General features: G+C 45.2%; 1 protein-coding gene across 1 annotated transcript in view; it reads right to left on the bottom strand.

The window, feature by feature from the left end:
* TOMM40 (translocase of outer mitochondrial membrane 40) overlaps positions 1–21,113 on the bottom strand; it is a 70,905-nt gene extending 49,792 nt beyond the window's left edge. Inside the window, exons 1-7 of the mRNA XM_063942600.1 lie at positions 21,023–21,113; positions 16,052–16,255; positions 15,698–15,765; positions 13,388–13,480; positions 6,846–6,947; positions 6,221–6,326; positions 4,504–4,626 (exon numbers count right to left, since the gene is read on the bottom strand). Of these exons, the coding sequence (XP_063798670.1) occupies positions 4,504–4,626; positions 6,221–6,326; positions 6,846–6,947; positions 13,388–13,480; positions 15,698–15,765; positions 16,052–16,255; positions 21,023–21,095 (769 nt within the window). The 5' untranslated portion in view covers positions 21,096–21,113. The remainder of the gene's footprint in view (positions 1–4,503; positions 4,627–6,220; positions 6,327–6,845; positions 6,948–13,387; positions 13,481–15,697; positions 15,766–16,051; positions 16,256–21,022) is intronic.
* Positions 21,114–27,533: the final 6,420 nt, after the last annotated feature.

Raw genomic sequence — 27,533 nt, forward strand, 5'->3', positions numbered from 1 at the left:
CCAGGCTGTACCTGTGATCGTCCCTCTGGAGCTGATGTCCAGTAGCCAAGAAGCCAATCCATCCTGCACGCAGGTGAGTTCACTTCTTCTCCCCTCTGTCCCTCGTTGCAGTGATCCTGTTGCCAGCAGGAATCACTGTAAAATAAAAAACCTAAGCTAAACTTTCTCTAAGCAGCTCTTTATGAGAGCCACCTAGAATTGCACCCTTCTCGGCCGGGCACAAAAATCTAACTGGAGTCTGGAGGAGGGTCATAGGGGGAGGAGCCAGTGCACACCACCTGATCTGGAAAAGCTTTACTTTTTGTGCCCTGTCTCCTGCGGAGCCGCTATTCCCCATGGTCCTTTCAGGAACCCCAGCATCCACTAGGACGATAGAGAAAAAAAAAGTACAGAAAGTGTCTGAGGGCCCATTGTTTGTATTTGGAGATTTTAATGTGGTGAGTGATTTACAGGTAGATAAATGAGATCATACAAAACATTAAAACCTCCTCAATCAATACTTAGTACCTCAGAGAAATTTAACAAATTGCTGCATGAAACTGAACTGTATGATATATGGAGAGCAAAACATCCAACAACCGAGGACTAAACCTTCTTCTCTAAATGTTCATAAAACGTACCCGCAAAGAGATTTTGCCTTTGCAGAGAGGATGACCTTGCAACATATAAAAAATAAAAAAAATTAAAAAAAAGCAGAAATTCTTCCAAGGTCATGGGCAGACCATGCTCCACTATTTGTAAGTTGGGAAGATACTGATTTAATATGGACAAGTCCAAACGTTCTCTTTAACTCATTAGAAAACAGACCATTAAGAGCTCTTTGGAAGGATTTTTAATAACGTACAGCAAACTTATCCCACTAATCTCTGGTTTAGATTAAAAGGCGTAATGAAAGGTAACATAATACTGATCACTTCAAGAATTAAAAGACAAGAAGCTAAAGTTATTAGCAGATTTAGAAATGAAGATCAGGGACCTTGAACAAAATCATAAAGCAAAACCCGATGATGACCAGATTATTCATAAGGTTATTAAGGTAAGAGCAGAATTAGAAACTTATAATATCAAACAGGTCCGTAGAGATATGGATAAGGTGAATAAAAGATATTATACAGAAGGAAATAAGGCCTCACGCTTACTAGCTACGAAGATTAAAGGGATAAGATTGAGAAACTCCGTTAAAGCTCTGTATAATTCAAAAGGTGCTAAAATAATAAACCCTTTAGATCTCAAATGTTTTTGGAGAATATTTTAAGCAACTATATAATATAAAAGACCCTAATACATATCAAGCTTCTAAAGACGATAGACTCCCTGCTATCAAAAGTAAATCTACCTAGAATAAACCAACAGCAAATAGAAATACTAATACCCCTTTCAGACATGCTCCAAATTCCCGGGATTTTGCACATGAACGCACATCAACCCGGGAATTTGGTATGTCTGAAAGGCACTGACCCGGGAACGTGATCCGGGTCAACAACCCTGCAATTGACCAGGGTTTTTCCCGGGACTCAAGTCCCGGGAAGACAACCCGGCTTAGGTCTGAAAGGTGCGACCCGGGAATTTGCTCCCAGGTCGCACCTGATTGGTGGGGTTGGCTGGAGGAGGCCGAAGTGAAGAGGGGGCGTGTGCCGGCTGCTGTAGTCCATGCCGCTGTGAGTGGTTGAAGCAGCCAAAAAACAGAGAGGCGGCCTGTTGGAGTGAGAGGGGGGGGGTGTGTGTGTGTGTGTGTGTGTGTGTGTGTGTGTGTGTGTGTGTGTGTGTGTGTGTGTGTGTGTGTGTGTGTGTAAGAGACATGTGACATGAGAGTAGCCTGCTCTGACCTGGCTGCTAGGGCAGACCAGGTTTATGTCTGAAAGGGGTCGACCTGGGAATTTCCCAGGTGTCAGGTTTAGTGTGAAAGGGGGTCCCAGCAAAAACCCAGGATTTTTTTCGAGGTGAAGTCCCAGGTCTGAAGCAGGGAAATTCCCGGGTCCTATGTCTGAAAGGGCTATTAATGTACCCTGGGAGTAACAGGAAGTGAAAGAAGTCATTAAGACATTGAAAGTAAATAAGTCCCCAGGACCAGACGGATTTATAAATAATTTTTATAAAAACCTATCAAAAAGAACTAGCGCCAATCCTCTTACAAGTATATCAAATAAGGATGCGGAAAGGAAAAATTCCCGGAAGAGATGCTGGAAGCCCGTATACAGATGGAGCCCTGCTCATCTATCCCTTTAATAAGATTATTTGAGCCAGAGCAGTCAGACTTAATCCCCTGCTGTAATGACTTATGGGGTCATTCAGACTAGATTGCAAGCTAGCTTTTTTTGCTGCGCTGCAATCAAGTCATAACTGCGCGTGCACCGCAATGTGCAAGCGCGTTGGACGGGTACAAAGCGGATCGTTGCTGAGCGATGGATTTAACGAAGAATCCACTCACACAGCCGATCGCAAGGAGACTGACAGGAAGAAGGCGTTTGTGGGTGGCAACTGACTGTTTTCTGGGAGTGGTTGGAAAAACACATGCGTGTCCAAGCATTTGCAGGGCGGGTGTCTGATGTCAATTCTGGGCCCAGACAGGCTGAAATGACAGCAGCGGCTGAGTAACTTCTGGGCAACTCAGAAACTGCACAAAACTTTTTTGTACCGCTCGGCTGCACATGCGATCGCACACTTGCACAGCTAAAATACACTCCCCTATAGGCAGCGACTATCTGATCACAGCACTGCAAAAAATAGCTAGCGAGCAATCAGGTCTGAATTAGGCCCTTTATCCCCTGCTGTATTGTTCTCTCTGTATTGTATTGCAGCTGAGAACAATAGATGAAAGGCTTATACTAATAAGCCTTGGTACACCTAGGCGCAGCAGAGAAGGCTAGATGAGGAAGGCTCCATCTGTAGTTTCAATTGGTAAAGTAGGGAAAGATGTAACATCTCCTCAAAATTACAAGCCAATAGCTTTATTAAATAGAGATATCAAAATACAGGTTGAGTATCCCTTATCCAAAATGCTTGGGACCAGAAGTATTTGGGATACCGGATATTTCCGTATTTTGGAATAATTGCATACCATAATGAGATATCATGGTGATGGGACCTACTGTAAGTCTAAGCACAGAATAAATTTACCGTATATACTCGAGTATAAGCCAACTTTTTCAGCACTTTTTTTTGTGTTGAAAAAGCCCCCTCGGCTTATACTCGAGTCAGTGTGAAGGAGGGACACGAAGGGCACAGCGCGCACCTCTCCTGTGTCCCTCCTGCGTCTCCGGCGGGTCTATTAAATGAAGTACCGTTCGTGAGCTCTGATTGGCTCACGAACCGGCACTTCATTTAACAGACCCGCCGCGACCGCCAGAGACGCAGGAGGGACACAGGAGAGGCGCGCGCTGTGCCCTTCGTGTCCCTCCTTCACAAAACAGCGCGGAAGCGGCGGAGGGTAAGTTATACCTGGCACTGGGGGAGCATATTTGGCACTGGGGGGGGGGGGGATGGGCATATCTGGCACTGTGGGGGCATATCTGGCACTGTGGGGGCTGTGTACGGCTAGAGCTGCATTTCCCACCCTAGGCTTATACTAGAGTCAATAAGTTTTCCCAGGTTTTTGTGATAAAATTAGGTGCCTCAGCTTATATTTGGGTCGACTTATAGTCGAGTATATACGGTATGTTTCATATACACCTTATACACACAGCCTGATGGTCATTTTAGCCAATATTTTTAAGAACTTTGTGTATTAAACAAAGTGTGTGTACATTCACACAATTAATTTATGTTTCATATACAATTTATATACAGAGCCTAAAGGTCATTTAATACAATAATTTTAATAACTGTGTATTAAACAAAGTTTGTGTACATTGAGCAATCAGAAAACAAAGGTTTCACTATCTCACTCAAAAAATTCCGTATTTCAGAATATTTGGATATGGGATACTCAACCTGTATATGCTAAAATGATTGTAAATAGACTGAACCTAATATTGGGGGAACTTATCAAATCACAACAAGAAGGGTTTATAAAAGATAGACAAGGACCAGATAATATACAGAAAGCTATTAATATAATTGAACAAACGGCTCAAAAAGAGGTTCTGCTATAGGTCATATCGCTAGATGGGGAAAAAGCGTTTGACCGCCTGCATTGGAGATACATGAAAATGGTGCTCCAAAAATATGGCATTATATGCGGCTTTTTAAACGCTATATTGGCACTTTATACTGTACCAACAGCTCATGTGTATTGTAATGGATTTGTGTCATTCAAAATTTCCATTACGAATGGAACTAGACAAGGATGCCTTCCCAGACTTATTAGAAGATGGCTTCAGGATTCCACATACTAGCTCCTGAGTGTTACACTATTTTTGCCTAACTTGCTTTGCAATAAAGGTTCTTCATTGTTCATCATGGTTGGATACATTTCTAAAAGCAGATGCATTTTTCAGACAAAGTTTAAGAGCATTATACACTGAACACTACAAACGTGTCCACGATTACACCTAGACGCAATACCTGTGTATCTTCCTGCCAAAGATATAACCGTTCCCTCCTCCCCGGGACGCCGGTGGTAGACAAGTTCCCCTCCTAGTGCCAGACTGGGAGTAATGCTCTGCAGGTAGTGAGCTACCACAATACCTAAAGACAAAAGGTTCAAGGCATTATATATCACATACAAAATGACTCTGAATGTACAGTACAGCTTCCAAAAATGAATGCATTATAGCAACAAGTGAACTAAAACAAAAAAAAGTTACATATTTCTTGCACATTTCTCCTTGCAGCTTACAAGTGTCTTGTAAAATTAGCTACGTTGCATTGGGGTAGCGTAATTACTCTTGGGGATGAGCGCATTTGAACATTGTGACTACATATCCAAGAAAACTGTCCCCAATCATGCCATAATCTCTAGTCATAATCCCCCACGCTTCTGTATTGTGAGCAGATTATTATTAAGATTGACAAGAGACGTATGGGAAACATAAGTGTGATAGGATAGAAAAGAACAGCGAGCAAACTTACAAACATCTATCTATCTATCCATAACTCTTATGCTGTTTAACTTAAATGTTATTTAAGGAATAGTAAATAAAATTAAGATAATGGGCCAGATGTAACGGCATCCCGCATGTCGGGGCGAACTGGGACTCCGTTATATACGGCCCAATGACGAATTTAGGATTATAAAATTGGAGACAAGTAGTGTGGTTTCAAACTCGTAATATCTAAAGAGAACTGGTCAGCTTTGAAACAACTGTTTACACAGCAACTAATGCACAAGACACAGAAAAAGTGCACCTTGTACAAAAACAGGACTTGTGCTCAAGAGTCAGGGTGCATACTGCTCTATCTTCACACCAGGGAGGAGTCCAGTCTAGGTCACAGCCCCCATCGTACAAAGATGTCAATAGACATACTAGATGGGGTGAACGGCTTTGATTTAATGTCCAAATTGTACCTTTCTATGAGATGCAAAAAAAGCTGAAGAAAGGAAGTCGTTCGGAAGTGATAATTTGAAGGATATAGATATACTTGTATATAGAGCGCGTTTCCAGAGTTTACTAAGGGGGGTATAAAAATTACCCGTGGGTAGGGGTTATCCTATTAGCCCGATGCGGCGTGCTCCTCCTACTGATGCCGACACTTATCGCTGATTATGCTTCAGGTGCCTCACGTACTATACTCTTCGCATTCAAGATCATTAGTCTTGAATGTGAAGAGCACAGTGCCCAACACCTTCAGACCCAGCAAGAAGGACAGGCGAGGTAACGCAAAGCACAATCCTGACCAAATTCCAGAGCACCCGGGCCTTGGACTCTGAAGACAGGTGTTTAAGACCACCCCAAGAACAGAAGATGCATGCTGTAAAAAGGTACCAAGTGTGACTTCTTGAAATTCAGAATCCAGGCGTGATTCTGAAATACCTGAACTGTGCAGTCTATGGGCCTTATTCAGGTTTGTTAGAAAACCAACAAAAGCACACTGATGGGCAAAACAATGTTGCACTGCAGGTGGGGCAAATGGAACATGTACAGAGAGATTTAGATACAACTATGTGTGGGCATCCATTTACTTATATTTTAGGACTATCGGCATCAAAGTTTGTTTATTGTGTTTCATAAACACTTCAAATGAACACATGCCTGTATCATCAGATTAAGTCTTGTTCCTTCCTCTGCATATTGTACAAAAAGAAGACTAAAGCAAAGATTCAAGTTTATATTGTCCTCACCGGATCCCACCAATATGTCTGGGTTGCCCATGGTGACTGCGGCTGTGAAATCGTCTCCTCTGTATTCTGTATCCAACTGCCAGTTCACAAACTTTGACTGCTGAGTCTGAGGAGCAAAAGTGCAGGCTATAGAAAGTTTATGGAAGAGGATGGGATTGAGGGAGTAAAGTTTAATTTTTTAATGTAGGGGCATCTTAGCCAAAACATGGTATGTTATGTAAAACCAATTATTAACGATTGGTTAAGATTTCATATTATATTTTAAAAGGAAGTGTCATCCCACAAAAATATCTTGCTAGGAAACACCCCTTGTCTAGATACAGGTTGAAAAATTACCAGTTGTCTGTCACCAACAGGGTATTTCCCAAATTGTGTAGATCCCAGACAATGAACCCCTGTTGTTCACACACAGACATCTGGGGGGGATGTTATCTCCTGTGTTAACTAGGGTCTTACTCGTGTTGTTGAGCGTGATAGGCATAAGGAAGATCACCGATGGAGAGAGACTATCATGCGACGATAACGGGGAAGATTAGAGAACATTGGCTAAATAAAGTAAATAAGCCACATGAAGACAGGAGCGTACATGGCTCCAAGTTACACAAGCAATTCTTTTATCTCTTACCTGTAAAGCAATCTTTGTTCTGATATGTTTAGATATTTGATGGATTATCTGTGCATTGAGACTGCCGTTGTTATCCACATCTCCTACTAAAACTGGGAATGCCTGGGAAAATATAAGGAAACGAATGACAACAAGCAGCAATTTTCTATCCCACAGAACTACTAAGCCACAGTCTGCTGCCTACACAGAAGTCATGTGACAGACTTACCTGCACCAACATTCAACCATGGAGACCAACGTTCCTGTTGAATATCACAAAGCTTGAAATGTACAGCCATGAAGAAGACCTTCCACTACAAATGACTATGTGCGAGCACTACCTGGAACATTATACCATGCAACACACGAAGCGCACTGGCCAAAATCTCCACTCAGGGGTTCTCATTATCTAAACCAGTGATGAGGAACCTTTGGCACTCCAGCTGTTGTTAAACTACACATCCCAGCATGCCTTGCTACAGTTTTGCTATTTGGCCATGCTAAAACTGGTGCAGGGCATGCTGGGATGTGAAGTTCAACAACAGCTGGAGTGCTAAAGGTTCCCCATCACTGATCTAAACCATTTGCAACAAAACCTTAAACAGGAGGGGGGTGTACCTGGGGTACTAACAGTTTCTAATTTATAGAACTTCTTAAAAAATATTATTTCAAACTTCGTACTGAAAACATCCATCCCAAACAGTAGAGAAGAAATATAAGATTATATGCAGTCCTTTACAATGACGGGAAGCAGCTGACTGGAGACAGCCGGTCAATACAGCACATATTTCATCCCTAGTGGAATAGAGGGAGAAGTTTGCAAACCTCAGTGGATCTGGCCACTGGATTCCTGAAGTTTTACATCTTCACCTTTGAGTATTTATTGAGCAATGATAAAACATATTTCTTCCACTTAAAAAAGCATGAAAAAATAAGAATTTACTTACCGATAATTCTATTTCTCGTAGTCCGTAGTGGATGCTGGGAACTCCGTAAGGACCATGGGGAATAGCGGCTCCGCAGGAGACTGGGCACATCTAAAGAAAGCTTTAGGATCACCTGGTGTGCACTGGCTCCTCCCCCTATGACCCTCCTCCAAGCCTCAGTTAGGATACTGTGCCCGGACGAGCGTACACAATAAGGAAGGATTTTGAATCCCGGGTAAGACTCATACCAGCCACACTGTACAACTTGTGATCTGAACCCAGTTAACAGCATGATAATAGAGGAGCCTCTAGAAAAGATGGCTCACTACAACAATAACCCGAATTTTTTGGTAACAATAATTATGTACCAGTATTGCAGACAATCCGCACTTGGGATGGGCGCCCAGCATCCACTACGGACTACGAGAAATAGAATTACCGGTAAGTAAATTCTTATTTTCTCTGACGTCCTAGTGGATGCTGGGAACTCCGTAAGGACCATGGGGATTATACCAAAGCTCCCAAACGGGCGGGAGAGTGCGGATGACTCTGCAGCACCGAATGAGAGAACTCCAGGTCCTCCTCAGTCAAGATATCAAATTTGTAGAATTTTACAAACGTATTTGCTCCTGACCAAGTAACTGCTCGGCAAAGTTGTAAAGCCGAGACCCCTCGGGCAGCTGCCCAAGATGAGCCCACCTTCCTTGTGGAGTGGGCATTTTAAGATTGTTGGCTGTGGCAGGCCTGCCACAGAATGTGCAAGCTGAATTTTACTACAAATCCAACGAGCAATCGTCTGCTTAGAAGCAGAAGCACCCAGTTTGTTGGGTGCATACAGGATAAACAGCGAGTCAGATTTTCTGACTCCAGCCGTCCTGGAAACATGTATTTTCAGGGTCCTGACCACGTCAAGCAACTTGGAATCCTCCAAGTCCTTAGTAGCCGCAGGTACCACAATAGGTTGGTTCATGTGAAATGCAGAAACCACCTTAGGTAGAAAATTTGAGGACGAGTCCTCAATTCTGTCCTTTCAGAATGAACTATTAAGAAAGGGCTTTTATATGATAAAGCCGCCAATTCTGACACCCGCCTGGCTGAAACCAGGGCTAACTCGTCACTTCCATGTGAGATATTTTAAGTCCACAGTGGTGAGTGGTTCAAACCAATGTGACTTTAGGAAAACTCAACACAACATTGAGATCCCCAAGGTGCCACTGGAGGCACAAAAGGAGACTGTATATGCAGTACCCCTTTTACAAATGTCTGAACTTCAGGCACTGAAGCCAGTTCTTTTTGGAAGAAAATCGACAGGGCCGAAATTTGAACCTTAATGGACCCTAATTTTAGGCCCATAGACAGTCCTGTTTGCAGGAAATGGAGGAAACGACCCAGTTGAAATTCCTCTGTAGGGGCCTTCTTGGCCTCACCCCACGCAACATATTTTCGCCAAATGCGGTGATAATGTTTTGCGGTTACGTCTTTCCTGGCCTTGACCAGGGTAGGGATCTTCAGGATCCGGCGTTCAACCGCCATGCCGTCAAACGCAGCCGCGGTAAGTCTTGGAACAGACAAGGCCCTTGCTGGAGCAGGTCCTTTCTTAGAGGTAGAGGCCACGGTTCGTCCGTGAGCATCTCTTGAAGTTCCGGATACCAAGTCCTTCTTGGCCAATCCGGAACCACGAGTATAGTTCTTACTCCTCTCCTTCTTATGATTCTCAGTACTTTTGGTATGAGGGGCAGAGGAGGGAACCCATACACTGACTGGTACACCCACGGTGTTACCAGAGCGTCCACCGCTATTGCCTGGGGGTCCCTTGACCTGGCGCAATATCTGTCTAGTTTTTTGTTTAGACGGGACGCCATTATGTCCACCTTTTGTTTTTCCCAACGGTTTACAATCAGGTGGAAGACTTCTGGGTGAAGTCCCCACTCTCCCGGGTGAAGGTCGTGTCTGCTGAGGAAGTCTGCTTCCCAGTTGTCCACTCCCGGAATGAACACTGCTGACAGTGCTATCACATGATTTTCCGCCCAGCGAAAATCCTTGCAGCTTCTGCCATTGCCCTCCTGCTTCTCGTGCCGCCCTGTCTGTTTACGTGGGCGACTGACGTGATGTTGTCCGATTGGATCAATACCGCCTGACCCTGAAGCAGGGGTTTCGCTTGACTTAGGGCATTGTAAATGGCCCTTAGTTCCAGAATGTTTTTATGAAGAGATGTCTCCAGGCTTGACCATAAGCCCTGGAAATTCCTTCCCTGCGTGACTGCTCCCCAGCCTCGCAGGCTGGCATCCGTGGCCACCAGGACCCAGTCCCGAATGCCGAATCTGCGGCCCTCTAGAAGATGAGCACTCTGCAACCACCACAGGAGGGATACCCTTGTCCCTGGTGACAGGGTTATCCGCTGAAGCATCTGAAGATGCGACCCGGACCATTTGTCCAGAAGGTTCCACTGTGCGTGGAATCTGCCGAATGGGATTGCTTCGTAGGAAGCCACCATTTTTACCCAGAACCCTTGTGCATTGATGCACTGAGACTTGGTTCGGTTTTAGGAGGTTCCTGACTAGCTCAGATAACTCCCTGGCTTTCTCCTCCGGGAGAAGCACCTTCTTTCTGGACTATGTCCAGAATCATCCCTAGGAACAGAAGACAAGTCGTCGGAACCAGCTGCGATTTTTGGAATATTGAAAATCCAATCGTGCTGCCGCAACACTACCTGATATAGTGCTACACCGATCTCCAACTGTTCCCTGGATCTTACCCTTATCAGGGAATCGTCCAAGTAAAGGATAACTAAAATTCCCTTCCTTCGAGGGAATATCATCATTTCGGTCATTACTTCAGTAAAGACCCGGGGTGCCGTGGACCATCCCTACGGCAGCGTCCGAACTGATACAGTTCTGTACCATAACCTGAAATACCCTTGGTGAGAAGGGTAAAGTTTGACATGAAGGTAAGCCTCCTTGATGTCCCGAGACATCATGTAGTCCCCTTCTTCCAGTTTTGCAATCACTGCTCTGAGTGACTCAATTTTGAATTTGAACCTCTGTATGCAAGTGTTCAAAGATTTTAGATTTTAGATTTTAAAATCGGTCTCACCGAGCCGTCTGGCTTCGGTACCACAATAGTGTGGAATAATACCCCGTTCCCTGTTGCAGGAGGGGTACCTTGATTATCACCTGCTGGGAATACAGCTTGTGAATGGCTTCCAAAACTGCCTCCCTGTCAGCGGGAGACGTCGGTAAAACAGACTTTTGGAAACGGCGAGGGGAATACGTCTCGAATTCCAATTTGTACCCCTGAAATATTATCTGAAGGATCCAGGGGTCTACTTGCGAGTGAGCCCACTGCGCACTGAAATTCATTGAGAACGGGACCCCACCGTGCCTGAATTTGTAAAGCCCTAGCGTCATACTGAGGGCTTGGCAGCGGCGGAAAAGGGTTTCTGTTCCTTGGAACTGGCTGATCTCTGCAGCCATTTTCCTCTCCCTCTGTCACGAGCAGAAAAGAGGAACCCTTTTGTCCGCTTGCCAACCAGGACTGCGCCTGATAATACGGCGTCTTATTTTGAGAGGCGACCTGGGGTACATCCCCTCTTTTAAGGCAATACTTCCAAATGCCGTTTGGAATCCGCATCACCTGACCACTTTACTGGAATAATTGGACAACGCACTTATACTTGATGCCAGTCGGCAAATATTCCGCTGTGCATCCTGCATATATAGAAATGCATCTTTTAATTGCTCTATAGGCAATAATATACTGTCCTTATCTAGGATATCATATTTCCAGTCAGGGAATCCGACCACGCCAACCCAGCACTGCACATCCAGGCTGAGGCGATTGCTGGTCGCAGTATAACACCAGTATGTGTGTAAATACATTTAGGATACCCTCCTGCTTTCTATCAGCAGGATCCTTAAGGGCGGCCATCTCAGGAGAGGGTAGAGCCCTTGTTTTTACAAGCGTGTGAGCGCTTTATCCACCCTAGGGGGTGTTTCCCAACGCACCCTAACCTCTGGCGGGAAAAGGTATACTGCCAATAACTTTTTAGAAAATATCAATTGTTATCGGGGGGAAACCCACGCATCATCACACACCTCATTTTATTTCTCAGATTCAGGAAAACTACAGGAAGTGTTTCCTCACCAAACATAATACCCCTTTTTTTGGTGGTATTCATATTATCAGAAAAGTGTAAACTTTTTCCATTGCCTCAATCATGCAATGTGTGGCCCTATTGGAAATCACGGTTGTCTCTTCACCGTCGACACAGGAGTCAGTACCCCTGTCGGCGTCTGTATCTGAGGGGGTGACAACACAATTTCAGACACTCTACTCCGTCTCCTTATCATTTTTCTCCTCATACATGTCGACACCAACGTACCGACACACAGCACACACACAGGGAATGTCTGATAGAGGACAGGACCCCACTAGCCCTTTGGGGAGACAGAGGGAGAGTTTGCCAGCACACACCAGAGCGCTATATATATACAGGGATAACCTTATATAAGTGTTTTTCCCTTTATAGCTGCTGTATTGTTATATACTGCGCCTAATTTGTGCCCTCCTCTCTTTTTTAACCCCTTTCTGTAGTGTAGTGACTGCAGGGGAGAGCCAGGGAGCTTCCCTCCAACTGAGCTGTGAGGGAAAATGGCGCCAGTGTGCTGAGGAGATAGGCTCCGCCCCTTTCTCGGCGTCCTTATCATCCTTTTTCTGTATGTTTTGGCAGGGGTTAAATGCATCCATATAGCCCAGGAGTTATATGTGATGCATTTATTTTAGCCATATAAGGTTTTTTTATCGATTTATTGCGTCTCAGGGCGCTGCCCCCCCCAGCGCCCTGCACCCTCAGTGACCGGAGTGTGAAGTGTGCTGAGAGCAATGGCGCACAGCTGCGGTGCTGTGCGCTACCTTATCTGAAGACAGGATCGTCTTCTGCCGCCGATTTTTCCGGACCTCTTCGCTCTTCTGGCTCTGTAAGGGGGACGGCGGCGCGGCTCCGGTGACCCATCCAGGCTGAACCTGTGATCGTCCCTCTGGAGCTAATGTCCAGTAGCCTAAGAAGCCCAATCCACTCTGCACGCAGGTGAGTTCGCTTCTTCTCCCCTTAGTCCCTCGATGCAGTGAGCCTGTTGCCAGCAGGTCTCACTGAAAATAATAAACCTAAACTAAAACTTTCACAAAGAGCTCAGGAGAGCCCCTAGTGTGCACCCTTCTCGTCGGGCACAGAAATCTAACTGAAGCTTGGAGGAGGGTCATAGGGGGAGGAGCCAGTGCACACCAGGTGATCCTAAAGCTTTCTTTAGATGTGCCCAGTCTCCTGCGGAGCCGCTATTCCCCATGGTCCTTACGGAGTTCCCAGCATCCACTAGGACGTCAGAGAAATAAGATTTTAATGATGCACTAACACAACAGTTTAATTTTGCTTACTGACCGAAAACTTCCAAATGTATTACATGAAGTTTATACCAGTTAAGAAGCAACAGCGCATACATCACACACTTTTCAAACATAAAAGAACCAAAGTGTGCTGTAAACGGCTTCACATATCTTAGATTAAGGGAATATTTTCATATTATAAAACAGCTGTTCGGAACGTTCCATGCCACGGAATGGGTCACAATAATAAAACCTCACCTCTGTTGGGCTTAGCTGCTTTGTTCCCACGTAGGTTGCTCCAAAATGGTAATTTGAGTCGCCGACAGTACTGAGTGCGATTGTGTGATTCACCTAGGACACAGTGGATTAAACACAAGGTTCAAACGTTGCAGCTCAATGATGATCAAAACACCAGCACTCTGCTAGTGACACCGCAATGACATTCTATAGCTGGGTATACAATGAAGCAATATTGACCAGATCCGTTGTTTCTCGCTGAAACAGAACAACATATTGGCCGGACCGCACAGGGTGTACGGGCAATCTGCGCACTCCAGCAGTCACACACTATATCGTCGGCCGTGCTGTGTGGCCAACCAGACAATATTGCATGCTGCGCCACGCAAGGTAATGATCCCTCGTTCCGTCCCTTTACACATATGTATATCACGATAAACATACATTGCCATTCATATTGTCCGGTTACAAATCACTACAGTGTGTACCCACCTTAAGGATTACATTTAAAGTTTCATGTTGTAACATTGTATAAAGAGGTAAATCGTGCTAAACAGTATGTTGCAGTGTTAACCCAATTAATTGCTAAACAATAATGGGTATATATTGACTCAATAAAACATTAGTTCATGCAATCAAAAAACATTGTTATATAAAAGTCTCTAGATACAGCTTAGTGTAAAGATTAGCCAATTTATTAGTAATAGTGTTCACTCTAGGCTGTTTTAGCAGGGCGCCGCGCCCTGCCCGATTTCTTAAAAGTCAAAATCCGCCCTGCCCCTTTTGCGGCGCCCTGCTAAAACGGCCGCCCGATTCCTGCCCTCCCAGCGTGTAAAGATGCCGTGCGCATGCACACGGCATCTATTCACGCTATGGGAGAGAGCTGGGGGAAGTCCGGCGTCCCCGGAGTCCGGCGCCCTGCCCCATATTAATTCTAGAAGGAACACTAAGTAACACGCATGAATTGTATAGATTCAGCATAAAAACTAGGTTGTTGTTTTTTTTATAAGAAATGAAAATGTAAATGTTCATATGGTACATGGGACCACTCATGGGGGGTTTAGGGCCTATATAGTCGGAGTCTACGGCAGTCCACAAGATAATTTGTGCTTTAAAAGTCCCGGAAATATTACCCAGCATTGTTATATAAAATTTACCATCTTGAGGAAGTCCTCCAAATACCCGTATTTAAGCAAAGAGGCCTTTGCAGCAAATCAACAATGGACAGCAAGGATTTTTCAGAAGCATGCTTTTTATGCTAAATCTATGCACTTTGTCTGCTGCTCATTAATAAATGGTCTCATTTTTATACTGAGCCATAGATTTAAAAAAAACACCTTTTTTTTGTTTGTTTATTGCATGAACTAACGTTTTATTCAGTCAATGTTGTTATAATATTCACCCATTATTGTTTAGCACCCCAGTGGGCTACTACTGCAACATACTGTTTAGTGCTGATCCCCTTTTTATCCTTTGGTCCTCCTTTATATGTTGGAGGTTGACACCCTCCTTGCACTGGCAGCTTTTAGACGGCACCGTTCGGGTCTATTTATTTCTATTGCTGTAACATTGTATGTATTTTAGAGATAGTGGTAAAGCCTGCAGTTACCAACTAGATTATACATCATATAACGTAAAACGCTGCAGGTACTTGGTAAAGATATAACAAATAAATAGCCAATTTAAAATAGACTAATGTACCTGGTGAATGTGCTATTCAATAACTCAGGGGAAGATGTATAAAACAGTGAAAAGAGTGGAGAAGTGAGCCAGTGGAGAAGTTGCCCATGGCAACCAATCAGCTGCTACCACAAAGCTTCCACTTCTCCACTCTTCACTGCTTCATACAGTCCCCACTTAGTCCTATACGGAAACATTGTTCCGTTAGTTTCTTAACTAGAGGCTCACTGGCATGTGATATAAGTGGACCCGACTGTAGCAGGTCTTTAATGTTTTTTAAGAAAAAAAAACCTGAGCAATAAAATGTACTTTTTATTCACCGGTTTTCACCGTCTTTCCAGCACAATTTGCCCACAACAGAATCTGACGCTTTGCAGCTACGCAGATCACCACCCCATCCTCTAAACTAGTGCTCCCAAAATTTGTGAGCTGGGAGGGAGTGATGCCGTTCTCTAAGGAAATCTCTGCTGCAATGTTCAAATAACTTTAGGCAGAGAAATTAGTGACAGCATCTTATACAGTATTTGGAAAACGACATTGTTTGAATTAGCTTATAAAACAATAAACTGCTGGCTGACAGCCGAGAGAAACTAAACCAAAGGCTGGTCTTCATCCTTACTAGTGACCCATCAGTCTTCTTAATATCCTTACCTGGAAATAGTTACTCAGCCCCTTATTTACAGTCAGTTTCACGCCTTCCATCTGAATGGGGAATAATTCTGTAAAAAGCAAAGTATGAAGCTATTACAGAAACATCCAAGAGGAGTCCAAGGAAAATCGGACATATAACGAGAAAAAGGACAGAACAAGAAGGATTTATAGAGCATAGCACGGATGACGCAGAGACAACTGAAGTATACAGAGACATACAGAGATGAGGCGACACACAGGGACAGGCAAGAGAGATGAAAAGGAAGTGAAAGACTGCCAGATCTGCTTACAGACAGATATAAAATCCCTGACCACATTGTAGGTCGAGCACAGGGTGACAGACAAGGTTCTTACCTTTACACTTGCGATGACACTCCTCAAAAGTGCCGGGATTCGGTAACCCCTCTTCCTGAGGTTCTTTCTTCTCTGCAGCTGGACCCAGGCCTGACACAGGGGGCATTGTGAATCCAGGAGGGACAGTTAATAATCCAGGGCCAGGAGGGGTACCTGCCAGGGGGGGCGCGGGAGAACTGGCTGCAAAAACGTTCCCCATTTTCACTAACAATAAATAAAACAGAAACACGTGACAGTTGAAAATGGAATTCATACGATTTAAACAGGGGAAATGGTTACCAGCACTCATTTATCTACTATGAATTATTCTTTTTAGAGTTGAAAACAATTACATAGTAGTTATATAATAAAATTGTACGCCTTTATTTTTTCTCTGCAGTAAGAATTCTGAATTGTAGCCTACTGTTTAATATAATATATTACCGTATATACTCGAGTATAAGCAGACTTTTTCAGCACATTTTTCTATGCTGAAAAAGCCCCCCTCGGCTTATACTTGAGTCAGCACCCCGAAGCTCCACGGCTGCAGCAGACGCCGTGGGCTGAGCGGGCGTCCGCTGCAGCCGGCTCCAGGGACAGACACTAGAGGTCATTATTGACCTCTAGTGTCTGTGCGGCGCTGCTATGGGAGAGACGTCATGACGTCTCTCCCATAGAGAGGAGCAGGCGGCCAGATGGACGGAGCAGCAGAAGAAGCGGTCGGGAAGCAGGAGCGGGGGAGTGGTAAGTATTGTTTTTATTAGTGTGTGTGTGTGTGTGTGTGTGTGTGTGTGTGTGTGTGTGTGTGTGTGTGTGTGTGTGTGTGTTTGTAAGCGGCGACAGGGGGCAAAGACAGAGGGGGCACAACTACTGGGGGCAAAGCAACAGGGGGGCATGTTTTTATCTGGCACTGTGGGGGGGGGGATATCTGTCACTAGGGGTATATGTGGCACTGGGGGCACAGCCCTAGCAACAAGCATTACCCCCTGGCAACAAGCATAACACCTACCGCATGAAACCCCTGGCAACGAGCATTTCCCACCCTAGGCTTATACTCGAGTCAATAATTTTTCCCAGTTTTTGTGGTAAAATTAGGTGCCTCGGCTTATATTCGGGTCAACTTATACTCTAGTATATACGGTACTATTATATTATTAACAGTAATATGAAATGCACATACAATGCTGCATGTCGTCAGTCAGATACATACAAGCTAGCTACAATGGGACTTCCTAGCTAAGAGGTACTACCCTTACTAGTGTTGGAAGCAATAGCAGAATCGCAGGTGACTGTGAATCAAAATAGCCCTGATCACCAATTTATTCAGAAGCTGCACATAGGAACTACTAGATTATTAATGCAGTTGTATTCAAGTTTTTCTTTCAACCATGTGACTTATTATGTATAATTATATAGTTTCCCTTGTTTTTAGACAAAGTGTCAACTACAAGACATGGCATTGATGGGCTACCACATGTAAATGTGCTTACTGAACATACAGCTTACTGCACATGTGCCAATATGGCTGCCAGTTTGGTCACTTTAAAAAAAAAAAAAAAAATGCAGCCTGGCTAAGCCAATTTGCGAACAGTCTTGTGTGTAAGCAAATAGGATAGACTGGCAATTCAGAACATAATAGCAAGATTTCATATGATCCATTACGCAAAATGCATGTGGCCCAGTGCAATGCAGATACTCAACACAACCGCAAAGTAATGTAATCTAGGTACTCTGCAATACCAGTGTGGGGCTAGCTTAAAGTGCCCCGGTTAGAAAAGTGAAACATTGGAGGCCGGATGTAATGGAGTGCCAGATGGCCGGAGGGCCGAGATTCTGACAGAACTCGTACTTTTTTTTAAAACAGCAAAAATGTACAAGGCAAAATCAACCTGTTTACTGCTTTAGAAAAAAAAAATTACGCGTTTGCCCAGAATATCGGAGCTACAGCCGTCTCGCACTCCATTACATCCAGTCCTGGCACTTTAAAGTAGAACATTTATCAGCGATGACATTCCATATAAAGGCTCCACTTACAAATGAAAGACCTTTTAAATAAATGAAAAGAACGACAGCAGCAAACAATATTTTACATAAAAATCATAGTAATGTTCTATAGATTGGAGCCTTGTGAACAGGGTCCTCTTACATCTCTATCCGTCTGCTATAACCCAGTCTTGTTTTATTACCATTTGCTCCCAGTTGTAAAGCACAACGGAATATTCTGGAGCTATATAAGTAACTATTAATATCAATGGTAATTGCTTTTATTGGTAGACTTTAGATTTAATTTAGACATAACATTTTTTACATTATGAAACACTTGTACATGGGGGGATTCATGTTGAACCCCTGACAGGTGTATAGTTAACACCTTTTTAACATGCACTGATCTGGCTAGTCAAAAATAATGGATGCAAATGGACTTCTTAAATAGCATCCATTTTACATTGATTTCAGTGTTGCCTACAATGGTCACAAGCATTAACACTCAGGACTGCATTTATCAACAATCCTTATTACCAGTGGCGTGTTTAGTATCACAGCGATATCAACTAATATGCCTCCAGTATTAAACATAACTTACCTCTCCGGCGAGGTCCTCGGCGACTTACTCCACTCGGATATTGGCAGCCTACTCTTGTCAGCAACAGGCTGCTGTGTAATGCACGCGTGCGTGAGAGTCTGCGCTTGTGCACTATAATTCCACCTGACGGGGACTCAGCAAAGCCTAAAAAGCTATACAGCATTGGCCATTCACTATGCTGCCCTTTAGATGCTGTGGAACTACACATCCCAGCATTACCTGCCACAGTTTTAGCAAGCCCTAATAACAGTGACAAACCACTGCAAACTAATACTCCTTTCACATCGCACAAATAACCCGGTATCGACCCAGCATATTGCCAGATCGAGACGGGTCAGTGTGCGATGTGAAAGGGCCATGTCCGAATTCCCGGGTTGCCTGACCCGGTAATTCAACCCGGGTAATAAGAAGGGTTATTCTCGGGTTGAATACCGGGTCAAACACAGTGTGAATGGGTTGCCGGGTCGATGTGACCCGGTACCCATTCACAGCATAGGGAGAGGCAGCGCAGAGAAGAGCTCATCTCCCAGCGCTGCCTCAGGCTCTGTCCCCCACCGCTATGGCAACAGACACGACAAATTGCCAGGTCGGGAAGCCAGCAAGCAGCATCCAATGTCGGATCCCACCCAGGAAGGACCCGTTTCCAATTCCCGGGTGGGATTCGGCATTGGAGATGTGAAAGCAGTATAAGCTTACTGCTGTTTGATAAATAGCATAGTGAAATAGTCAGTGCAGAAGGTTAAGTCTCTTTGTTAAATTGATCCCTCTGTAAAATACAATGTTCCCTGGGAAGGGTGTTCAAAAAGTACATCGTACTATCCACTGCATAGAAGCAATGACACATTATGAACATGCTTGTAATGCTTCTGTGAAATGAGGACCAAGAGCAAAACCTGACCTACACTCAACTTATTGCTGGTGGTCAAGTACCAATTCAAATTATTTTTGGTCAATGTAATAGGCAAAACCAGTGCTTGTGGCTTCCAATCATAAATTATGTGGACAAACCGAAGCAAATCCTGTTCCTGACAATTTAACTAATCCGAAGAAAGACATATAAAACACAATTCTGAATTTCACAGTAAGAAACATTTGGCCTAAGGGTGCCATGAAAAAAAAATTCTAAAACTCTAGGGCGCCGCGATTCAAACAAGTTTTGGAACCACTGTAATAGGGGATATTTAATAAGCACACTACTATAATGCAGGTTATTTAGGCATGATAACATAGCTTGCTTTGGTCTCACTGTATAGAGGCATGAACAAAAACATGAGGATTTGTCTCCCCTGTAATTGACAGCAATGTGCACAGTCAGAAACGGCTGCTTAATTGAATCTCCCCATGTCTAGTTTTAATGCGTTGTTACAGAAAAGAAAAGAAAAAAGAGGAGGGACAGTTAACTGCATTTTAGCTCCTCCCTCTGGTGAACTACACTTGTCAAAGACGATAATGATCTACTTCTAAGAAATACCAAGAGTTTGCCCTAAAGTCAAGAAAAGGGCAAACTATCATAGAAAGTCGGAGAATGTTGCCTATTATATGCAAATAGCCTTACTAAACTATGCAATGGACACATGCCGCCACAGAAGCACTGATGTAATATGTACAGAATCTGACAACAAGTTCCCTTTATAAACAAATCACCAGTATTCATCCCCTATATGCAGACTTACTTATTCTATTTGTAAATCACTAACAGCCACTATATACATTGTAAACTTAATAGACACGTGGGCCTGTATATGGAATTTCAATGGTATATGAACACCAGAGACCGTGTAAGTTCAATATTTATTTTATTAGATAAACAATTGACTAACCTATTTCATGTACCTGTATAACAAACAAGTGTCAACATGAATATGTAATAGCCAACACACACACACACACAAAAAGAAGAAAAAAAAAAAAAAAAACCACAAACTTTGCTCATAGAAATATTAAATGTAAAAACACTATCAAAACAAAAATAAAAAAAGTTGGCCCTTATCGTAAGTGCAGGATATAGGGGTCGATTTATTAAGCCTTGGATGGAGATAAAGTACCAGCCAATCAGCTCCTAACTGCCATATCAAACGCTGGGTTTGAAAAATGACAGTTAGGAGCCGACTGGCTGGTACTTTATCTCCGTCCACGGCTTAGTAAATAAACCCCATAGTTGGGAAAAGGGTCCCATTATTAGCAGATAGCAGAGTTAAAACATGTATTTACTTAACGTGTGGTAAAATCAGATATTTGCCATGAATTAAAGGAGTGAGAGAGTGAGAGAGAGAGAGAGTGTGTGTGTCACTCTCTGTCACGCACAATACATGTCCTATGAGTGTGCTATGTCTTACAGAACACAGATAGAAATACATCAGAAGTGAATGTTAGTATAGATATAGTGTACAGGTGTACATACTACCTACATACTATTCCTGGTGTACTGTGATCCCAGCCTCGGTGTGCGACAGTCCTGTACAATGGCCACAGTGTGAGCATCTTGTGACTTGAGTGCTAATCTATGGATAGTGTAGGGCCCCAACCTCACCCCCCACTCTGATCCCCAACCACCACACCCCTCCGATACCCGACCACCAGTCGTCCTCTTGCCTCACTGCACCATCCTCCCCTGCAGCCTCCCATCTTCCTTGCCAATCTCCTCCATGACCTGCATGCTCCCTTCCCCGGCATGTCCCATTCATACTGTGTGTGCCAGCCCCACAGACACACCTGCTGCCTTCTCTCACTCTCCACCCAGCTCTATCAGTCAAACAACACCCAGAGCCTCCTCCGCCATGCCGGGCCTTACCTTGCCTCCTCTCTCCTGGGGTCTCCGGGATTTCTCACATACACTCACACGATAAGTGCACCCAAACCCACTAGCCGCCGGAGCCCCGCCTCTTCCCGGTTGGCACTGAGAGAACATTAGAGGCACCTACACCAGCCCCGCTTCTCATTGGCTCGTTGCTCCTGTCAATCAGTCGTCTCACCGCCGTGCAGCCTAACTTGTTTACAGGCCCGCACCGATTGGTCACTAGCCCGGCAGCTGCGCCTTGCTATTGGTTCTGGGCCGGCGCTGAGGTCGCGGGGCAAGGTCAGGTGAGCCGCCCCACAGTTCCACGCGCTTCCCAGACTCCGCCGCCATCTTTTCAGCCGGTCGCCATGGTGACCGTGACGTTACGGGGAGGGGGGGGGAGGTTGAATGTGCTGGTACGTGGCTCCGCACCGTATTCATTACGGAGATTCATCAGATCAGATTCATTGTGTATTGCAAGGCTTAATGGTGCTGAGCCAGCTGCCTCTCTGCAGAATCATCGGGGTATTTTTTGTAAAACCGAACAAACCACAATATTCCTGGCGCCGCAATTGGCGGATTTGAAAGCAGCTCTCTCAGGGGTAATAGGTCATTTACCCCAAAACTAAGCCAAAAAAAACCACAATCTGAGAATGCGCTTTTCAAATCCAATGTAGATTTTATTAATTATCTATATGTTATATAAAAAATACATTTCTCTATCGTCCTAAGTGGATGCTGGGGTTCCTGAAAGGACCATGGGGAATAGCGGCTCCGCAGGAGACAGGGCACAAAAGTAAAGCTTTTACAGGTCAGGTGGTGTGTACTGGCTCCTCCCCCTATGACCCTCCTCCAGACTCCAGTTAGATTTTTGTGCCCGGCCGAGAAGGGTGCAATTCTAGGTGGCTCTCATAAAGAGCTGCTTAGAGAGTTTAGCTTAGGTTTTTTATTTTACAGTGATTCCTGCTGGCAACAGGATCACTGCAACGAGGGACAGAGGGGAGAAGAAGTGAACTCACCTGCGTGCAGGATGGATTGGCTTCTTGGCTACTGGACATGAAGCTCCAGAGGGACGATCACAGGTACAGCCTGGATGGTCACCGGAGCCACGCCGCCGGCCCCCTCACAGATGCTGAAGCAAGAAGAGGTCCAGAATCGGCGGCTGAAGACTCCTGCAGTCTTCTTAAGGTAGCGCACAGCACTGCAGCTGTGCGCCATTTTCCTCTCAGCACACTTCACACGGCAGTCACTGAGGGTGCAGGGCGCTGGGGGGGGGCGCCCTGGGAGGCAAATGTAAACCTTTAAAAAGGCTAAAAATACCTCACATATAGCCCCAGAGGCTATATGGAGATATTTACCCCTGCCTAAATGTACTAAATAGCGGGAGACGAGCCCGCCGGAAAAGGGGCGGGGCCTATCTCCTCAGCACACGGCGCCATTTTCTGTCACAGCTCCGCTGGTCAGGAAGGCTCCCAGGTCTCTCCCCTGCACTGCACTACAGAAACAGGGTATAACAGAGAGGGGGGGCAAAATAAATGGCAATATATTAATATAAAAGCAGCTATAAGGGAGCACTTAATCATAAGGCTATCCCTGTCATATATAGCGCTTTTTGGTGTGTGCTGGCAGACTCTCCCTCTGTCTCCCCAAAGGGCTAGTGGGTCCTGTCTTCGTATAGAGCATTCCCTGTGTGTCTGCTGTGTGTCGGTACGTGTGTGTCGACATGTATGAGGACGTTATTGGTGTGGAGGCGGAGCAATTGCCAAATATGAGGATGTCACCTTCTAGGGGGTCGACACCAGAATGGATGCCTTTATTTGTGGAATTACGGGATAGCGTCAACTCGCTTAAGCAGTCGTTTGCCGACATGAGGCGGCCGGACACTCACTTAGTGCCTGTCCAGGCGCCTCAAACACCGTCAGGGGCTGTAAAACGCCCCTTGCCTCAGTCGGTCGACACAGACCCAGACACAGGCACTGATTCCGGTAGTGAAGGTGACGAATCAACCGTATTTTCCAAAAGGGCCACACGTTATATGATTTTGGCAATAAAGGAGATGTTACATTTAGCTGATACTACAGGTACCACTAAACAGGGTATTATGTGGGGTGTGAAAAAACTACCAGTAGTTTTTACCGAATCAGAAGAATTAAATGACGTGTGTGATGAAGCGTGGGGTGCCCCGATAAAAAACTGCTAATTTCAAAGAAGTTATTGGCTTTATACCCTTTCCCGCCAGAGGTTAGGGAGCGCTGGGAAACACCTCCTAGGGTGGACAAAGCGCTAACACGCTTATCAAAACAAGTGGCGTTACCCTCTCCTGAGACGGCCGCACTTAAAGATCCATCAGATAGGAGGATGGAAAATATCCAAAAAGGTATATACACACATGCAGGTGTTATACTACGACCAGCTATTGCGACTGCCTGGATGTGCAGTGCTGGGGTAGTTTGGTCAGAGTCCCTGATCGAAAATATTGATACCCTGGACAGGGACAATATTTTACTGTCGTTAGAACAAATAAAGGATGCATTTCTTTATATGCGTGATGCACAGAGAGATATCTGCACACTGGCATCACGGGTAAGTGCTATGTCCATTTCGGCCAGAAGAGCTTTATGGACACGACAGTGGACAGGCGATGCGTAGAGGAGTTATTTGGGGTCGGTCTATCGGATTTGGTGGCCACGGCTACGGCCGGGAAATCCACCTTTCTACCTCAAGTCACTCCCCAACAGAAAAAGGCACCGACCTTTCAATCGCAGCCTTTTCGTTCCTTTAAAAATAAGAGAGCAAAGGGCTATTCATATCTGCCACGAGGCAGAGGACGAGGGAAGAGACAGCAACAGGCAGCTCCTTCCCAGGAACAGAAGCCCTCCCCGGTTTCTACAAAAGCCTCAGCATGACGCTGGGGCTTCGCAAGCGGACTCGGGGGCGGTAGGCGGTCGTCTCAAGAATTACAGCGCGCAGTGGGCTCACTCGCAGGTAAATCCCTGGATCCTGCAGATAATATCTCAGGGGTACAGGTTGAAATTAGAGACAGAGCCACCTCGCCGTTTCCTGAAGTCTGCTTTACCAACGTCCCCCTCAGAAAGGGAGACGGTTTTGGAAGCCATTCACAAGCTGTATTCTCAGCAGGTGATAGTCAAGGTACCTCTTCTACAACAAGGGAAGGGGTATTATTCCACTCTTTTTGTGGTACCGAAGCCGGATGGCTCGGTAAGGCCTATTCTAAATCTGAAGTCCTTGAACCTGTACATAAAGAAGTTCAAGTTCAAGATGGAGTCACTCAGAGCAGTGATAGCGAACCTGGAAGAAGGGGACTTTATGGTATCCTTGGACATCAAGGATGCGTATCTCCACGTTCCAATTACCCCTCACACAGGGGTACCTCAGGTTCGTTGTACAAAACTGTCACTATCAGTTTCAGACGCTGCCGTTTGGTTTGTCCACGGCACCTCGGGTCTTTACAAAGGTAATGGCCGAGATAATATTTCTTCTTCGAAGAAAAGGCGTATTAATTATCCCATACTTGGACGATCTCCTAATAAGGGCAAGGTCCAGAGAACAGCTAGAGATGGGTTTAGCACTATCTCAAGAGGTGCTAAAGCAGCACGGATGGATTCTGAATATTCCAAAATCCCAATTAATGCCGACAACTCGTCTGCTGTTCCTGGGGATGATTCTGGACACAGTTCAGAAAAGGTTTTTCTTCCCGAAGAAAAAGCCAAGGAGTTATCTGACCTGGTCAGGAACCTCCTAAAACCAGGAAAGGTGTCTGTACATCAATGCACAAGAGTCCTGGGAAAAAATGGTAGCTTCTTACGAAGCAATCCCTTTCGGCAGATTCCATGCAAAGGGATCTGTTGGACAAATGGTCAGGGTCGCATCTTCAGATGCACCTGCGGATAACCCTGTCGCCGAGGACAAGGGTATCCCTTCTGTGGTGGTTGCAGGAGGCTCATCTATTGGAGGGCCGCAGATTCGGCATGCAGGATTGGATCCTGGTGACCACGGGTGCCAGCCAGAGAGGCTGGGGAGCAGTCACACAGGGAAGAAATTTCCAGGGAGTGTGGTCGAGCCTGAAAGAGTCTCTTCACATAAACATTCTGGAACTAAGAGCAATCTACAATGCTCTAAGCCAGGCGGAACCTCTGCTTCAAGGAAGACCGGTGTTGATCCAGTCGGACAACATCACGGCAGTCGCCCATGTAAACAGACAGGGCGGCACAAGAAGCAGGAGGGCAATGGCAGAAGCTGCCAGGATCCTTCGCTGGGCGGAGAATCACGTGATAGCACTGTCAGCAGTATTCATCCCGGGCGTGGACAACTGGGAAGCAGACTTCCTCAGCAGACACGACCTTCACCCGGGAGAGTGGAGACTTCATCCAGAAGTTTTCCACATGCTATTAAACCGTTGGGTAAAACCAATGGTGGACATGATGGCGTCTCGCCTCAACAAAACACTGGACAGGTATTGCGCCAGGTCAAGAGATCCGCAGGCAATAGCTGTGGACGCGCTGGTAACATCTTGGGTGTACCAGTCGGTATATGTGTTTCCTCCTCTGCCTCTCATACCAAAGGTATTGAGGATTATACGGCAAAGTGGAGTAAGACTAGTGGCTCCGGATTGGCCAAGAAGGACTTGGTACCCGGAACTTCAAGAGATGGTCACGGACGCTCCGTGGCCTCTACTTCTGAGAAGGGACCTGCTTCAGCAGGGTACTTGTCTTTTTCAAGACTTACCGCGGCTGCGTCTGACGGCATGGCGTTTTGAATGCCAGATCCTAAAAGGAAAAGGCATTCCAGAAGAAGTCATTCCTACCTTGATAAAGGCAAGGAAGGAAGTCACCGCGAAGCATTATCGCCGTATTTGGCGAAAATATGTTGCGTGGTGCGAGCAGCGGAGTGCTCCGATGGAGGAATTTCAACTGGGTCGTTTTCCTACATTTCCTGCAATCAGGATTGTCTATGGGTCTCAAATTGGGATCTATTAAGGTTCAAATTTCGGCCCTATCAATATTCTTCCAAAAAGAATTGGCCTCAGTCCCTGAGGTCCAGATTTTTATCAAAGGAGTACTGCATATACAGCCTCCTGTGGTGCCTAAGGTGGCACCGTGGGATCTAAATGTAGTTTTAGATTTCCTCAAATCAAATTGGTTTGAACCACTAAAGAAGGTGGATTTGAAATATCTCACATGGAAAGTGACTATGTTACTGGCCCTGGCTTCGGCCGGGAGAGTATCTGAACTGGCGGCTTTGTTTTATAAAAGCCCTTATTTAATTTTCCATTCGACATAGGGCAGAGCTGCGGACGCGTCCGCATTTTCTCCCTAAGGTGGTATCAGCGTTTCACCTGAACCAGCCTATTGTAGTGCCTGCGACTACAGACGACTTGAAGGACTCCAAGTTGTTGGACGTTGTCAGAGCCTTAAAAATATACATTTAAAGGACGGCTGGAGTCAGAAAATCTGACTCGCTGTTTATACTGTATGCACCCAACAAGTTGGGTGCACCTGCTTCTAAGCAGTCGATTGCTCGTTGGATTTGTAACAAAATTCAACTTGTACATTCTGTGGCAGGCCTGCCACAGCCTAAATCTGTTAAGGCCCATTCCGCAAGGAAGGTGGGCTCATCTTGGGCGGCTGCCCGAGGGGTCTCGGCATTACTACTCTGCCGAGCAGCTACGTGGTCAGGGGAGAACACGTTTGTAAATTTTTACAAATTTGATACCCTGGCAAAGGAGGACCTGGAGTTCTCTCATTCGGTGCTGCAGAGTCATCCGCACTCTCCCGCCCGTTTGGGAGCTTTGGTATAATCCCCATGGTCCTTTCAGGAACCCCAGCATCCACTTAGGACGATAGAGAAAATAAGAATTTACTTACCGATAATTCTATTTCTCGGAGTCCGTAGTGGATGCTGGGCGCCCATCCCAAGTGCGGATTATCTGCAATACTTGTACATAGTTATTGTTAACTAATTCGGGTTATTGTTTAGGAAGCCATCTTTCAGAGGCTCCTCTGTTATCATACTGTTAACTGGGTTTAGATCACAAGTTGTACGGTGTGATTGGTGTGGCTGGTATGAGTCTTACCCGGGATTCAAAATCCTCCCTTATTGTGTACGCTCGTCCGGGCACAGTA

The sequence above is a fragment of the Pseudophryne corroboree genome, chromosome 10 (genome assembly GCF_028390025.1).
Source record: "Pseudophryne corroboree isolate aPseCor3 chromosome 10, aPseCor3.hap2, whole genome shotgun sequence".
Taxonomy (NCBI): Eukaryota; Metazoa; Chordata; class Amphibia; order Anura; family Myobatrachidae; genus Pseudophryne; species Pseudophryne corroboree.